This window comes from Alosa alosa, chromosome 14, assembly GCF_017589495.1.
Source record: "Alosa alosa isolate M-15738 ecotype Scorff River chromosome 14, AALO_Geno_1.1, whole genome shotgun sequence".
Classification (NCBI taxonomy): domain Eukaryota; kingdom Metazoa; phylum Chordata; class Actinopteri; order Clupeiformes; family Clupeidae; genus Alosa; species Alosa alosa.
This window is the reverse complement of record NC_063202.1, coordinates 27,400,977-27,416,533: the sequence shown is the minus strand read 5'-3', so window position 1 is coordinate 27,416,533 and position 15,557 is coordinate 27,400,977. Positions and strand designations below refer to the sequence as shown.

Here is a 15,557-nt window from a genome sequence, read left to right as displayed (position 1 = left end):
CGTCATGTTTCAAAACACTTTAGGTCAAAATCACACCGGAATTCTCCTTTAACTGAGACATGGTTAGATCAAGCAAACAGTGCTGCTACTCTCTTGCTACTCTTGAATCCCCAAATTTCAGTTTTTTGTGTGCTACCAGAGCAAATAAAAAAGGTGGGGGGATAGCCACAATTTTTAAGACGTCTTTTCAGTGCAATCAGTCGTCATTCGGTGACTTTACTTCATTTGAATATCTGTGTGCACGCATTAAATCTTCTCCTCAGATTTTATTACTGACAATTTACAGGCCTCCAAAACATTCAGCAAAAGTTTTTCTTGAAGAGCTAGGTGAACTGCTATCAGGCGTTTGCATAGAGTTTGACTGTCTTATTATATCAGGGGATCTAAACTTGCATGTGGATAATCCTGAAAACAATTATGCCAAGGAATTCATTGCACTAATCGATACTTTCTCCCTAACACAGCATGTACAGGGGCCAACACACTCTCTCGGCTATACCCTCGACCTTGTTATCACAAAGGGTCTCGATGTCTCTACAGCTGTTAAAGACCTGGCCTTATCTGATCATTTCTGCGTGTTCTTTGATGTGTCTATGTCCCCACACACTCAAAACACAGCTATGATTGTAAAAAGGAGAATCATGATCAGACAAGTGCTCTCTTTGAGCAAGCACTTTCACTAAAGTCAAGTCAACTGTCAGACTCTGTAGAAGACTTATTTGATCACTTTAATGCAAAAATGGCAAACATTATGGATGACATTGCTCTATTACAATTCAAGAAAGTTAAGGACAAACAGAAAGCACCATGAAGGCAAAATCCAGCAGTTAAACTTCTAAAAAGAGAGTGTAGGAAGACTGAAAGAAAATGGCGTAAATACAAACTTCAGATCCACTATGAAATCCATAAAGAGATGCTCTGCATATATAACTCTGAAATATGCAAAGCAAGACAGTCCTTTTTTTCTAACATTATCAATAGAAGTTCAAATAACACTCGTATTCTCTTTTCAACTGTTGATAAATTAACTAATCCCCCCTCACAATTAGCGCCTGAACTTCTCTCAACTAATAAATGCAATGAGTTTTCATCTTTTTTAAGGTAAAATTGACAAAATCAGACTCAACATATCTGCTCAATTACAAATTCAACAACATGAACTTCCAGCAAGAAACAGAGGGAAACTAAACTTAATGTCAGAGTTCAGCTTGATAGACTACGAAACGCTTAAAAAAACGGTACAGAATCTCAGCTCTTCCACATGTGTCTTAGACACTCTGCCTACCAATTTCTTCAAAACTGTTTTTTATCTCATAGCGGCGGATGTCCTTCAAATTGTAATTGTATCACTGCTGTCTGGCACTTTTTCTAAGTCACTGAACACAGCTGTTGTAAAGCCACTTCTCAAGAAGAATAACCTGGATGCCTCAATGCTAAACAATTACAGGCCCATATCCAATCTACCTTTTATTGGCAAAATTATTGAAAAAGTAGTCTTTAATCAATTAACCACATTCCTAACATCAAATGGGTATTTTGATTACTTTCAGTCTTTTCGGGCAAATCACAGCACTGAAACAGCTCTCATTAAAGTTTCCAATGACATACGCCTAAACACAGATTCAGGTAAAACATCAGTCCTAGTGCTACTGGACCTTAGTGCAGCATTTGACACTGTTGATCACAATATTTTACTACACAGACTAGAACACTGGGTTGGATTTACAGGCATCGTTATCAGCTGGCTAAAATCATATCTACAAGAAAGGAGCTTCTTTGTTGCCATCGGAAACTGTACCTCAACACCAACGTCCTTGACCTGTGGTGTTCCCCAGGGGTCGATCTTAGGGCCACTATTATTCAACCTCTATATGCTCCCACTTGGACAAATCATCCAAAATAACTTGATTTCATATCATAGCTATGCAGATGACACACAAATTTACTTAGCTTTGTCACCAAACGACTATGGTCCTCTTGAATCTATGTGTCAGTGTATAGAACAAATCAACACCTGGATGTCTCAAAATTTTCTTCAGCTGAACAAAGAAAAAACGGAAGTAATTATATTTGGTAAAAAGGAGGAAAGACTTAGGGTTGCCACTCTCCTTGACACAAAAGGGTTGAAGGCAAAGGATACAGTTAAAAATCGTGTATTAATTGACAGTGATCTAAATTTCAACAGCTACATGAAAGCGACAACTAAATCAACTTTTTACCACCTCAAAAATATTGCCAGACTCAGAGGGCTGATGTCAAAATATGACTTAGAAAAACTCATTCATGCATTTATCCAGCAGGGTTGATTACTGCAATGGACTGTTCACAGGCCTTCCTAAAAAGACTATTAAACAGCTTCAGATGATACAAAATGCAGCAGCTAGGATTCTAACAAAAACTAAAAGAACTGACCACATTACTCCAATTCTTAAGTCCTTGCACTGGCTTCCAGTAAGTCACAGAATTGACTTTAAAGCTCTATTGCTTGTTTATAAATCAGTAAATGGAGCAGGACCTAAATACCTGTCAGATATGCTTCAGCAGTACACACCTTCTCGTCCTCTCCTGCTAGTAAAACCTACTGTTAGAACCTGCTAGTAAAACCTACTGTTAGAACTAAACATGGTGAAGCAGCTTTTAGCTGCTATGCGGCTCAGCTGTGGAATCAACTTTCGGATGACATCAAAAAGGCCCCAACTGTAGCCAGTTTTAAATCTAGACTTAAGATCTCGGATGCTTTCTGCTAACTGTGCCGAGTTACAAATTCTGAATCTGCCTTGATAATTATTCTACTTTATCTTTTATCACTTTTTTTACTACTTTTGCCTTTGTTTTTGCTTACTAACTATCCTTTATTTTTAAATTATTTTACCTTGTGTTTTATGTTTTCTTTTTATTATGATCTTTACCTTTTAACTATTCTTGACTATATTGCCTTTCTATGCTTTTTATTTGTTATTATTGTTTGGTTTTGTTTATGTAAAGCACATTGAATGACCTCTGTGTATGAAATGCGCTATATAAATAAACTTGACTTGACTTGACTTGACTTGACTTGACTGCAGGAGTCAGGCACTCAGGCCGAGGTGCCCTCGCTGTAGAATCAGAGAGAATTGAGAAGGCAGAAAAAGACAAGAAGGACGAATGGTCTTTGAACTTCCTTTTATATTTGCCTCCATCCTGCTCTCTCTCTCTCTCTCTCTCTCTCTCTCTTATATTTGCCTCCATCCTGCTCTCTCTGTCTCTCTCTCTCTCTCTTTCTCTCTGTCTCTATCTCTCTCCATGCACTCCTCTCCGATTGGGCAATGATCCCCTCTGCTCTCATCTGTCGTCTTGCCTGCGGCGTGTGCCCCCGGCATTCAAGGAGGATGAGAGGGCCGATAAGAATCGCTTGGCTCGGTGGGGGAGTCACTGAAGCCCTTATTAAAAGTGATGTGGGGAAAATGAGGGCTTGACTGACATAACTCCGATGAGTGCCTCGGACGAGACGTCTCGAAACGGTCGTGTATACACTGGCCATTTAGCACCTAGAGACTGAGACAGAGAAGACGAGTCCTCTCTAAAAATAAACTTGAGTTCAATGCATCTTTGTTGAAGTGCGTTTTTTACTTGGAACATAGTGAAAAGGAGGGTATATGTATTGTTGTCACACGGGCTATTGTGATGATGGCAGTTTGTGCACTTTAGTTGTGCGTGACGATGGCGGGAGAAAATCTTCTCCCAGCCAGGGAGGGAATCCGCTGAGATCAGCTTGGGATGTGGAGCAGTGTGTGGATGCTGTGTGACCGGTGAATGCGTCTGTCTGAGCAAGAGATGGCTTCAGGCAGGACAGTGTGTGTGTGTGTGTGTGTGTGTGTGTGTGTGTGTGTGTGAGAGAGAGAGAGAGAGAGATGTGGTGATTGTTTTTCCAGGTTAGTGGAGAGCGATCTTGCTCTGATGCCAACTCTGATCTCGAAGTCCCTGTCGGTTACAGCAAAAGCTCCTTATGTAAAGAGTCAAGGTGCACACACAGACACACACACACACACACACACACACACACACACTCAAGCATGGAGGCCAATATAGCAAAAATCCACAAATCACTGAGCAGATGAGTGTCAGTGGAGTGTTGCACAGATCAGACATTTCCAATCCCAAAAAGGCCATCACTGGATCATGTGATGCACAATCTACTCCAGAAATATTTACAAAGAATTACATCACCCTCAGTATCCAATAATGTGCAATAGTGAATGTTATAATTGAAAGGGCTTGTTTTCAAAGCATTGTGGGCTAACACACTTGAGCTATATATGTGCATTAATTTATGATGTTATCAAATGCAAACGATCACAGTAGTTTCCCTTAACTCAGAATCAGAGCCATTAATGATACTCCATGTGCTTTATGAAAGGACTGTACATTTGCTTTGTGGATTGCACTGTGTACGTATGTAGCCACACATTGTGTAGATATATGCAAAATACGCCTAATAACTATTACAACAACAAATTCAACCCCCTGTTGTTGTTTGTCTTCTGTGCCAACAAACAAGAGCTGCTAATGTGTTTTTTTCCCCATTTTGTTTTTCAAAAATTGATTGAGGAAAAAATGAAAACTATCACCAAATAACCCCCTCATGTCTCTCATTTGTAACGTTTGCCATCTCATTTTCCTGTTTCCCACTCACTTACATTCCCTGTAATGTTAGGGATTGCCTGGTTCGTTAAGTTGGTTCAATTCAAATCATTAACAATGCAAATATCACTTTTATGTTATAAAAGAGCATGCGGCATGAAAAATTAATTATGGAACTGTTGTATGGAACTGTTGGAACCTCTGTTTCCCCAATGATAGCTGGCTGCATTTGCCATATTCTCTCTTTTAATTAGCTGTGATGGGGATAAAGCACCGCAGCTTATTATTTGCTCTCCGAGGTGCAAATCAGATGTTGAGAGTGGTGGTGTGTTTTTGCCCTTCCTTTGACAGTAGGCCTACTGTGAAAATAAGTGTTCTTTCCTTGGGATCTGGCACTGAACTTTCAGCTTCACAGAAAATGACATTTAGTATTCTATGCAGAGCAAAGACCCTAACAGAAATGACCTGACCTCCTTGACAGCAGTGAATTGACTGGAATAAAATGGCAGTTTTGTGGAGGTAGCCCAACATGAATATTGGTACATGAATGTAGATTTTGGTAGAATGTAGCGACTTGTTAACAATATTACACAAGCCTTCAATGTCAACAGGTTTGTATTTTTATGCAACTGGTAAGACTTTGATTGTAACTATAAAGAAGTATAGCTATAAAAGACTGACTCTGTGGGGCAAAACTTTTCGCCCATTATGCCAGTGCCACCTCATCTCCACTCATCCCAGCTGCCTGTCTCCAGAGGGATTAATTGCTGTGGCGCTGGCTGTAAATGTCAGGGGCTTTCAGGCCTGCTCTTCATTTTGGCCTTGTAAAGGTGTCGCTACTGTGGCTGGATCTGGGCTTGGAGAGCCTCCAGTGACAGGCAGAGAGAGCTAAGGAGAAAGGAATGATTGGGCTCTGGGGGCGAAAAATGTTAACCACAAACAAATCTTAGCTGTGTTAAGAAACTACTGATGTGTGTTAACATGCCAGGAGAGGGAGAGCAGGAGAGAATTGAGATTATATGCAAATATGCATAGAGTATACATTATAGATCTATAGTGTAGGTGTGGGAGATTGTAAGTGAGACTCCATTCCCTGTGATAAACATTTTTACAGTAAGGGACCGTTTGTTATTTATAAACGGGATCACCGGAGGGATTTTGAGTGCTTCGATCAAGAGTTGCATGACCCTCCCCTGCCTGCGCTATAATTTTCAACGACCCTCCAGCAGCATTTTTAAAACTGACATGACCCTCCCCGGCCAATTGTCGAGGTCTTCCGCCCACGCTCTTTACGCGCTATGTAAACACATCTACATATGCTACCGCCCAATAACCAACCTCTGCTTTCTGATCTTACACATCACACTTCACCAAGATGGTGGCCATTTCAGTAGATTTACTCACTAACATTGTTGTGGAAACACAATAAACATGGAAACTAAATGTACACTTCCTGCAACTGCATTAGCCTACTTGAAAAGTTACTCCTCTAGTAAGTATTCACATGAAATAAAACAAAAAAGCATTGAGACCATTCAACAAAGCACACTGGGTAATAACAAATTCAACACATGAACTTGTTGCTATGGACTCGTCTCTAGGCTTCCTCAGTCATTGTAAAGCTGCCGAAGCTGAACATTATCCAAAACTCATTTTTTTAGACGAGCGTCAATTTGGGAGCTTGCTACACTCCTTCCTTCTCAAATGGCTGTAAAAGGCCGTTTGCACAATTTCAGAAATAATCACAGGGACCGAAGAATAACTAACATGCCAATTTTTTCCGGGTTTATCATTTTAACGTTTCCCCGCTGTCTTGCCGTTTTAATATTTTCCCGTAGAATATCCCATATTACTGTAATACTCTCATAACATTAGTCCTGCATTCTGGCCTGTCTCTGTGTTGTCCTGTTGTTACCCCTTGCCCTTCCAGTGAAACAGATGTATTCAAATCATCGTTTTGCTTGCTTGAATGCGAACTCAGTGTGATGTTAACCTAGGCCTATTTAAGTTAACAACGTGGTTGTCGTGAGAGCACGATTCATTAGCGCTTGCAGTGTTCGGCCGTAGGCTATGCCTACGTGCGCACCTGCCAGGCTACTCAGCTAGACAAAGAATTCCCCCTGTATATTCACTCCAAGTTGGCCTACCATAACTTACCAACTACACTGTAGACCATAAACTGGCTATTTATATGACCAAATGTATTTGTTCAACTTTATGAAGCAGAATTACGCACTGATATTTGGAACGTAACACATTTTGTTGGCAGGAGAGAGAATGACAGCGATTAACAAATTGCACTTGTTGCTGGTTACCAATAAATACTATATATTTTTTTTGCAAACAACAAAACAGAAAGGATGGAGACAGCAAAGCTAGAGATGGGCAGGAACGAGGTCAATTGGTAGAAATGCTTGTCAAAACGTTAGGAGCTGGATGTGTGGATGAATGAAGCACAAGTGTGCTTTATGTTAAGCATGCACACTGTTTAAAGTTAGGCTACACGGTAAACTACAAGTAAACCAAAGTTAAATTTAACTTTTTTAGGGCTGGATAAAGTTGACCAAATGGATATAGGCTGTTAGGCGTGAATAAAGTAGGCTACTTTGTTGCTCCAACCCTTCCAAAGTTAATGGAGACGAATGTTGACATTTTCCGTATTTTGCGTGAGAAACCCGGGAAATCTCCCTTATTTTCATTGTTCAATGTTGACAGAGCTATGGAACGAAAGAGAACGTTATATGGCGACAGAAATCAACAATCAAACAAGCCACTTTGACTTTTTGCTGTTTTCATTAATACAAAAGATGGGTGACCCTGCCTCCTAGACAAAAAAAGTTAGGTGACCCTCCCCTCAACAAAGAATAAAAAGACATGACCCTCCCCTATTTTCCTCCGGTGGCCCCGTTTATAAATAACGAACGGTCCCCAATGTTTTGTGGAGTGATTGAGACGCGTTCAGTTGGGTGAAAAGAGGCGAGTTATCACTGAAGTCAGGAGATCAATAAAGCAGACAGTCTATGGTCTGGTCTGCTTGGTCATCTGCCTGGACAAAGGAAAGCCTCAAAGTGCTCAAATTCAACTTCAAAATCATACGAAGGGATGCCTCATGCAAGAAATCCTCTGAAGTAGCATACAGGTGCTGGTCATATAATTAGAATATCATGAAAACGTTGATTTATTTCAGTAATTCCATTCAAAAAGTGAAACTTGTATAATGTATACATTCATTCCACACAGACTGATATATTTCAAGTGTTTATTTCTTTTCATTTTGATGATGACTGACAACGAATGAAAACCCCAAATTCAGTATCTCAGAAAATTAGAATATTGTGAAAAGGTTCAATATTGAAGACACCTGATGCTACACTCTAATCAGCTAATTAACTCAAAACACCTGCAAAGGCCTTTAAATGGTCTCTCAGTAATTCTGTAGGTTACACAATCATGGGGAAGACGGCTGAATTGACAGTTGTCCAAAAGACGACCATTGACACCTTGCACAAGGAGGGCAAGACACAAAAGGTCATTGCTGAAGAGGTTAGCTGTTCACAGAGCTCTGTGTCCAAACACATTAATAAAGAGGGGAAGGAAAGGATGTGGTAGAAAAAAGTGTACAAGCAATAGGGATAACCGTACCCTGGAGAGGATTGTGAAACAAAACCCATTCAAAAATGTGGGGGAGATTCACAAAGAGTGGACTGCAGCTGGAGTCAGTGCTTCAAGAACCACCAGGCACAAATGTATGCAAGACATGGGTTTCAGCTGTCGCATTCCTTGTGTCAAGCCACTCTTGAACAAGAGACAGCGTCTGAAGCGTCTCGCCTGGGCTAAAGACAAAAAGGACTGTACTGCTGCTGAGTGGTCCAAAGTTATGTTCTCTGATGAAAGTCAATTTTGCATTTCCTTTGGAAATCAAGGTCCCAGAGTCTGGGGGAAGAGAGGAGAGGCACAGAATCCACGTTGCTTGAAGTCCAGTGTAAAGTTTCAACAGTCAGTAATGGTTTGGGGTGCCATGTCATCCGCTGGTGTTGGTCCACTGTGTTTTCTGAGGTCCAAGGTCAACGCAGCCGTCTACCAGGAAGTTTTGGAGCACTTCATGCTTCCTGCTGCCGACCAACTTTATGGAGATGCAGATTTCATTTTCCAATAGGACTTGGCACCTGCACACAATGCCAAAGCTACGAGTAGCCTACCTGGTCTAAGGACTGCTGCTACTGGAAGAAACTGGAATCCATGCATTTCCATGTCTCCTTTTAAATGTCAGGGCCCTCGGAAGTCTACCAATGAAGTGTGGAGATACATTGAGCCTCGTAAATGGTGTAAAACAGTGATTTATTTGCATGGCTAGCCCGATGCCGAAGCAGCACCATTGAAAAAGCTGTTGGTAGCATCGGCTAACTAGCGCCAGATTTTGGAGTGCAGGGGACAAGCCGAGGTGGGCTATGAGACATACGTTCACACTCGGTATCATGTTTCAACACACTTTAGGTCAATATCACACCGGAATTCTCCTTTAAGTAATATTCTAATTTTCTGAGATACTGATGTTGTCAGTTATAATCATCAAAATTAAAAGAAATAAACATTTGAAACATATCAGTCTGTGTGTAATGAATGAATATAATATACAAGTTAATGTATAATGTATATAAATCAACTTTTTGATGATATTCTAAATTTAAGACCAGCACCTGTATTTTAGCTGTAAAATAAAACACAAAAAACAATCAGCATAAATTTGAAGTGATTTTCTGAGGCAGACCATGGAATCATTTGATATTTCATGAGTTTAGACGTATGTCAGTCTGAATGTCTAGCCCTATATCTCAACAGCCTGTACTTTTCAATTCTCCTGTGCTGTTGAGCAATGCAGTGTCTACACAGCTTCACCTAATTTCGATGTGTAAGAAAATAGGTTTTAATGAAACAATTGTCACTTGTTCAAATATTAACAGCTCCATTCCCTAGCTGCCTTTGGGCAGATCTATACCTCTTTGATGTCCCTTTTAACAGTCCCCGACTATCTGAGTCTCATTTGGTGTCATTAAATGAGCTAACAGAGCTAAAAATGCATTTTAGCTCTGGGTCTCTGCGTTCTTTTGGCACCAATATAGCGTGACAAATCTTCACAGAAGACAGATAGCCTGTGTTTCTATTTGTGGGATGCAGTTGGCAAAGAGTAAGGGATTTGTTTTTTTTTATTATTATTATTTTTGTTGTTGATGGTGTTTTGTACTCCCGGCTGATTTCACAAATACACAATTTAACTTGTGTGTGGAGTTGTGCTTGGAGTTGACGCATCAGTCACTGATTTTCCCTACACAGTAATTTGAACTTCTGAAGCCTATAGTCCACTGACAGCACGAGGTTTCTGAACAAGAGGTCAACAAAGGCAGGACCAAGTGTGAACAAAACATCACTTGAAGAGATAAAGGTGTGAGAATGAGCAGGAGAAAGGGCACAGTTTAGAGTATAGAAAAAGAAAGACATGCAGAGAGAGGAGTCAGGGAGGGAGAGAGAGAGAGAGAGAGAGATGCGCTAAGTGCCAGATAATATACTGGAAAGGTCATCTGGGTCCCAGTGTGGATTGATTCTCCTTGCAGCCTTGACATGGCTCTGAGCTCTTATCGAGTTAACGTCGGCGCTGTCGAACAGTGCCCCCATCTCAGCCACAGACATTGCCCTGTCAACACGGCACATCAGTGCTCCACTCCCCTCGCGCTGCTGTGCTCCTCACAGACTCCGAGGTGTAAGGAGTGCAATCAGTCTGCCACAGAACTGCACAGATCTCTCCTCGGAGACCCACAAGTCTGCAGGGCTTCAGTTTGTTTCCATTTCGTTCTCACACTCTAACAGAAAGTGAGTCACACCGAACCCTGACTGGGTTCATGTAGACAAAGTAGTAAGTAAGGTAAGGATGTAAGTGAAGAATGGCTACAGAGTTTTTAACAATGCTGGCTAGTTAAGTAGACAATGATGATGATGGAGCCTATTTGCTTGGACCTGGTAAGGTAATAATGGCTTATTGAAGGGTTTGTGTGTAATCGTGTCTGCTCTGTTGTGCCCCCTAGTGCTCCTGCTGGGAATCTTCCTGTACACCCGCTGGCGAAGCTACAAAGGGCTGAAGGAGGGCGTGTACCATGTGTCTGCACACCATGATGGCTGGGAGGATATCCGTGAGAATGTCTTAAACTACGACGAGGAGGGTGGAGGAGAAGAGGACCAGGTGAGGCCTTGTGTAACTATGACAGAGCCATCTGAACTCTCCAGTCCCACAAAAAGCCCCCTCCTGCACAGTAATAAAGTCACCACTAAGACCATAGACAGTAAACAAAAAGACCACAGCAGCTTCCTGTTGCTCCTTTGTCATCACATACTCTGACACACCTACAGTATGACTCCTGTTCACTATGGCAACGCATCTTACCGAGAGCTTTTCATCCAGGTCACCATAGCAACCTACAACAATAAAAGCTCCTCAGTTTTTTTTTCTTTCTCGCTAACCAGCAAGGGATCTTTTTTACCCCCTCTAAGCACAATAAAGATATTCAAAAAAGAAAAATGGTGGAGGTACTGTAACTCCATAGACTGTTAAGACCTATCAGCAGGGTACATATTTTCTGCTGGAAGCCTAGATGGTGGGAGTGTTGGCATGGCTGAGTGACACTGGCACTTTTTGCCTTATATAACAAGGCACTAACATGATTATCAGATGCCAAACTGAGTTCTGATCCCGTGACGCGATCGTGTGATGAGACCCGGGACGTACGATGCGTTTCTGCACACTTCTTCTCATCAGGTAATCAATTAGCGCGCGCTCCCACGCGGGCGTTACCCACACCTCCGCAGCCCCTCTTCTCCAGCGCTATCACATCCTCCAGGGAGCTGCGTTCCCTTTCTCTTGCTGGCAAAAGCTCGGCTGCTGTAACGAGAGGAATCAGTCTCGCCTCAATGGGATTAATGTTGAAGTGATTATGCCCTGCTATATAAAAAAAGGAAGGCTGCACCATAGCCGTCATGTTCATGCTCGTCTATTCAGCTCAGAGCTTGAACGCTCTTCCCTTTGCACTTTACCTTTCCACTCAGATTATGCTCAGTGCCCAGGTGGAGTAGCTGCAGCACGCGCAGGCAGCAGCTGCTGCTAATATGGCTTTAGCATGAATGACAGGCTAAATCTGGATTTGCTTTAGTCAGGGAAGCAGTGGTGATAATGACACTAACCTATTTTACTCTTCTCTATGTGAAATCACTGTGTGTGTGTTTGTGTTTGCTTTAGTCATATACACTGATAGATAGATAGATAGATAGATAGATAGATAGATACTTTATTGATCCCCAAGGGGAAATTCAAGACTGACACACATATTTGTGCCAGGACACACTTACATACTCACAATACAAAAGCACAGAGTAGTGTGAAAAGGTTAAAGCCATTGTAGAGATGGGTTGTAAACAGACAGAAGGGCATCATAGCCTGACTGTTTTCTATTTCAATCATATTTTATTCATGAAGATATAAACAAAGATATTAGGCCCCCGCAATTTGGAAGCTGTTGTGGGAATTCACATCTTGTCTAAATAAAAGGTGAAACAAAGTGCTCATTTCTTTCTATCGTTTCTGTGTCTTCTCCTCATGTTGTCCCTCTCTAGAATGCCTATGACATGGCGGAGCTCCAAAAGTCTCTGCAGCCCAGCCCGGCCCAGTCGGTGCAGTACAGCCGCTCGCGGGCGGTGCAGCTGCACGCCCACTCCGTTCAACAGCAGTCGCTCCACCAGCAGCCTCCGCACCAGCTCCACCACCACCACCACCAGCAGCAGCAGCAGCCGCCGCAGCAGCAACAGCCCCCCTTGTGCCAGCCGGCGACGCCCCTGCAGACCCTCCAGCACCAGCCGGACTCGTGCGCCCGCTCCAGCAGCAGTAGCAGCAGCATGGCCGCCTCCTCGTCCACGGGCCCGGCCACCTCGGCCGCCACCACCACCACCACCACCACCCTGCTCCGCCGGGACGTGCCCCCCGTGCGCACCCCTGCCCAGGGCCAGAGCTCCAGCGGCCGGGCCGCGCAGCTGGCCCGCAAGAGCCTGTCCTTCTCCAGCCAGGACCTGGCGCGCTACCTGTGCGAGATCATCCGCGACGCCGACCAGCACCCCGAGACGGCGCCCTTCGACTCTCTGCAGGTGTTCTCCACAGAGGGGGGCGGCTCGCCTGCCGGCTCCCTCAGCTCCTTCAGCTCGGCGGGGCTCGACGAGGACCACAGCAGCGGCGGCAGCGGCACCGCCCCCGACAGCCTCAGGGAGTGGGGACCGCGCTTCGAGAAGCTCAAAGCGCTCTACGAGAGAGCCGAGGCCAGTGACCTCTGAGCATGCAGGCCGAGACGTTAAAACCTCCTCACGGCACGATAAACCCAGGAGAGATTCCCACTGGAGAACAGAAGCCCAGTGACACCTCAACAGACACTTTGGGAATTAGACAGGATCAGGAGATGGCAAGTGGGAAAAGGAAGTTTAAAAAAAACACACACACATAAATCAAAAACTCATACATTGTTTTATCACTCTCTTTATCCAAACTTCCCATGTTTGATGTGTGGGCTCCTGAAACTGCTGCCCATGTGGTCTTTCGGAGTTCATCTGACACTGCAGAAGCAGTGACACCATATTACTGAGCTGTTACATATGGCACTTACTGCAGGGGTTGGAAACAGCAGACCCTCTCTGGCAGTGACTTGCGGATGACAATGATGTGTGGGAGAGATGCTCTCTATTCTCTGTTTGTTGACCACACTTGAGGACTGCCAAGCGCCTCTTGGACCTTTCTAATATGCCGTTCTATATGTCTGTATGCTGTCAGTGTTTTAAAAAAAGATGAATAAATATTACAAGAAGTGCTTTGACGTTTAATATGGGACGATTTCTCTGTGGCCTTGCAGGGGCTTGGTTTTCTAAATCAATTTGCCGCTTGTGCTGTCGAAGTCGCTGGTCTTGCTCATCAGTCATAGCCATCCTTTGTTAGATTTGATTTTTCTGTTTATGCTGCCTCTTGTCATATTTTTTTTTCACCCAAGGTGGAGCCCCAGAATGAACAAGTGGCTGTGAAGGGACCGCAGGAGTTGGGTTGGGGTGGGGGTGGGGGTCTGGGTTAAATGGCGGAGGGCCGAATGGTGATTGGGAACTGCTCCAAAGTAAGGAGCAAAATGTTTTTTATTGCTCTTATTTTTGAAGCTTCAGTGGAATACTGAATAAGTCCTTTCAGCTGGAGCTAGCGGCTTGTGTGGAATACAAATGTCGGTGAGTCGGATGACCCTCCCCCCCCCACCCCCCAAGGCTGAGCTGCCTGCTGTGGCCGACAGAGTCCTTCTGTTCGGAGAGTGATGGGCGGCATCCGCACGCGTCGGGACAACTGTGAGCAAAGCTCGGTGCGACCGTGAGCGCGGGTCACTGGCTCAGCGATCGGCGCCGCCAAAGGCAGCAGGAGGAGGAGGAGGGGGCCTCGTGGGTGGGATGAGCTGGGAGCATCTGAGAGCCGAGCGGCAGAAGCAGTGTCCCTCTGGAGTGGAGGCGCACGGTCATTACCGAGGCCTCTGGAGCGAGGGGCGTCAGTCCATTTAGCCTCCCGCAAGAAACCATTATGTCCTTAACACAAAACCTCTTACTCTGTCACCGAGTCCCGAATCATCCACCCGGACCCCCACCCCGCCCACCCGTAACAGAGGAGAAACGCTTCAGCTAGCACTTTGTCCTCCGATCGCGTTATCCACCTCTGCTGGGAATGTGATGGAGTCCAACATCACCACAGTGAAATTACTCCCCCCTCCGTCACCTTGGTCTCCTAACTGAAAGCAGTTAGGCAGGCAGCGTGTCTCCGACAGAGTGAGAGACAGAGAAAGAGTGAAGGAGAGAGAGAGCACAAAGGAGGAAGAGAAATAGAGAGAGCCCAGGGTGAGCATCTCCCCGACCCCTGCAGTTAATGCAATTGTGTGAGGGGAGACGTTTGAGCCTCATACAGAGCAGTGGGGGGTGGGGAGCTTAACAAAAGGCTCCGCGAGTCATTTGGCTCACTGGAAATAGCGTCAATTGAGTAATGTCGCCTCCCTCCGCGCTGCCTCAAATGCCATCCTTGTATTTTTATGAATCTGGGAGCCAGAATTATCTCACCCTTTTCACATGATTTTATTTTTTCCAGGTTTCCTTCCCTGCGTTTTTGTTGTGTAGAAATATTCGCTGAGCGTGACGGCACAGTTGTAAAGGGTAGGAGGGTGCTGAAAGACATCAGGACCTCTAAGCCTAATGTGAACTGATTGCTTGCTGTCATGCTGCAAACCAAAGGATCATGGGAGTTTCAAAAAGTCGACCAAGAAGTTGTCTCTCTGGTTATGGATTTCAAAAAGTGCCAATTTTCTAAAAGGCGGCAACATGAGTTTTCTAGAGGGTTATTCTGTTTCAATTCATCCGCGCCACAAGGCTTTTGTGGAAGCCAAGCTGTATGGAGTGGTGAATATAATCACAGTTCAGAGATGAGCTTGTTTTCACCACAGATTCTTACCATGGAGACCAGATTGGTTCCACTGTCATATCTCCACCAAGTCTTTTATTTGTGATGGATATATAGTATTGCATATCGTGAAATGTTATGGTTTTACCTCATTTGTACATAACAAAGAGATATTATTGCTTTTTAAAGAAATATTGAGGGAAAGATACAGAATACATTACTTTTTTCAAGTGATATTGTGATCTTTTTGTTACCAGCATTGTTTTTTTCTCTTTAAACTAGACACAGATACATTTGGTGTTTTGTACTTGTATCATTTGAACTGTTGTTTTTCTTTTCCTCAATAAATAAACGTCTCAACCTCGACTTTGGCGTGTGGGTCCCTGTTTGCACTTGACCCAATGGGAGCATGTTTGCTTGCGCTGAGTGGCTAGTGTGTTTG

The 15,557-nt window shown here is 43.8% G+C and overlaps 1 protein-coding gene across 1 annotated transcript in view; it reads left to right on the top strand.

Moving 5' to 3' along the window:
- The window catches only part of si:ch211-186j3.6 (neural-cadherin), a 164,265-nt gene extending 150,348 nt beyond the window's left edge, over positions 1–13,917 (top strand). The window contains exons 32-33 of the mRNA XM_048263372.1: positions 10,698–10,852; positions 12,277–13,917. Of these exons, the coding sequence (XP_048119329.1) occupies positions 10,698–10,852; positions 12,277–12,984 (863 nt within the window). The 3' untranslated portion in view covers positions 12,985–13,917. The remainder of the gene's footprint in view (positions 1–10,697; positions 10,853–12,276) is intronic.
- Positions 13,918–15,557: the final 1,640 nt, after the last annotated feature.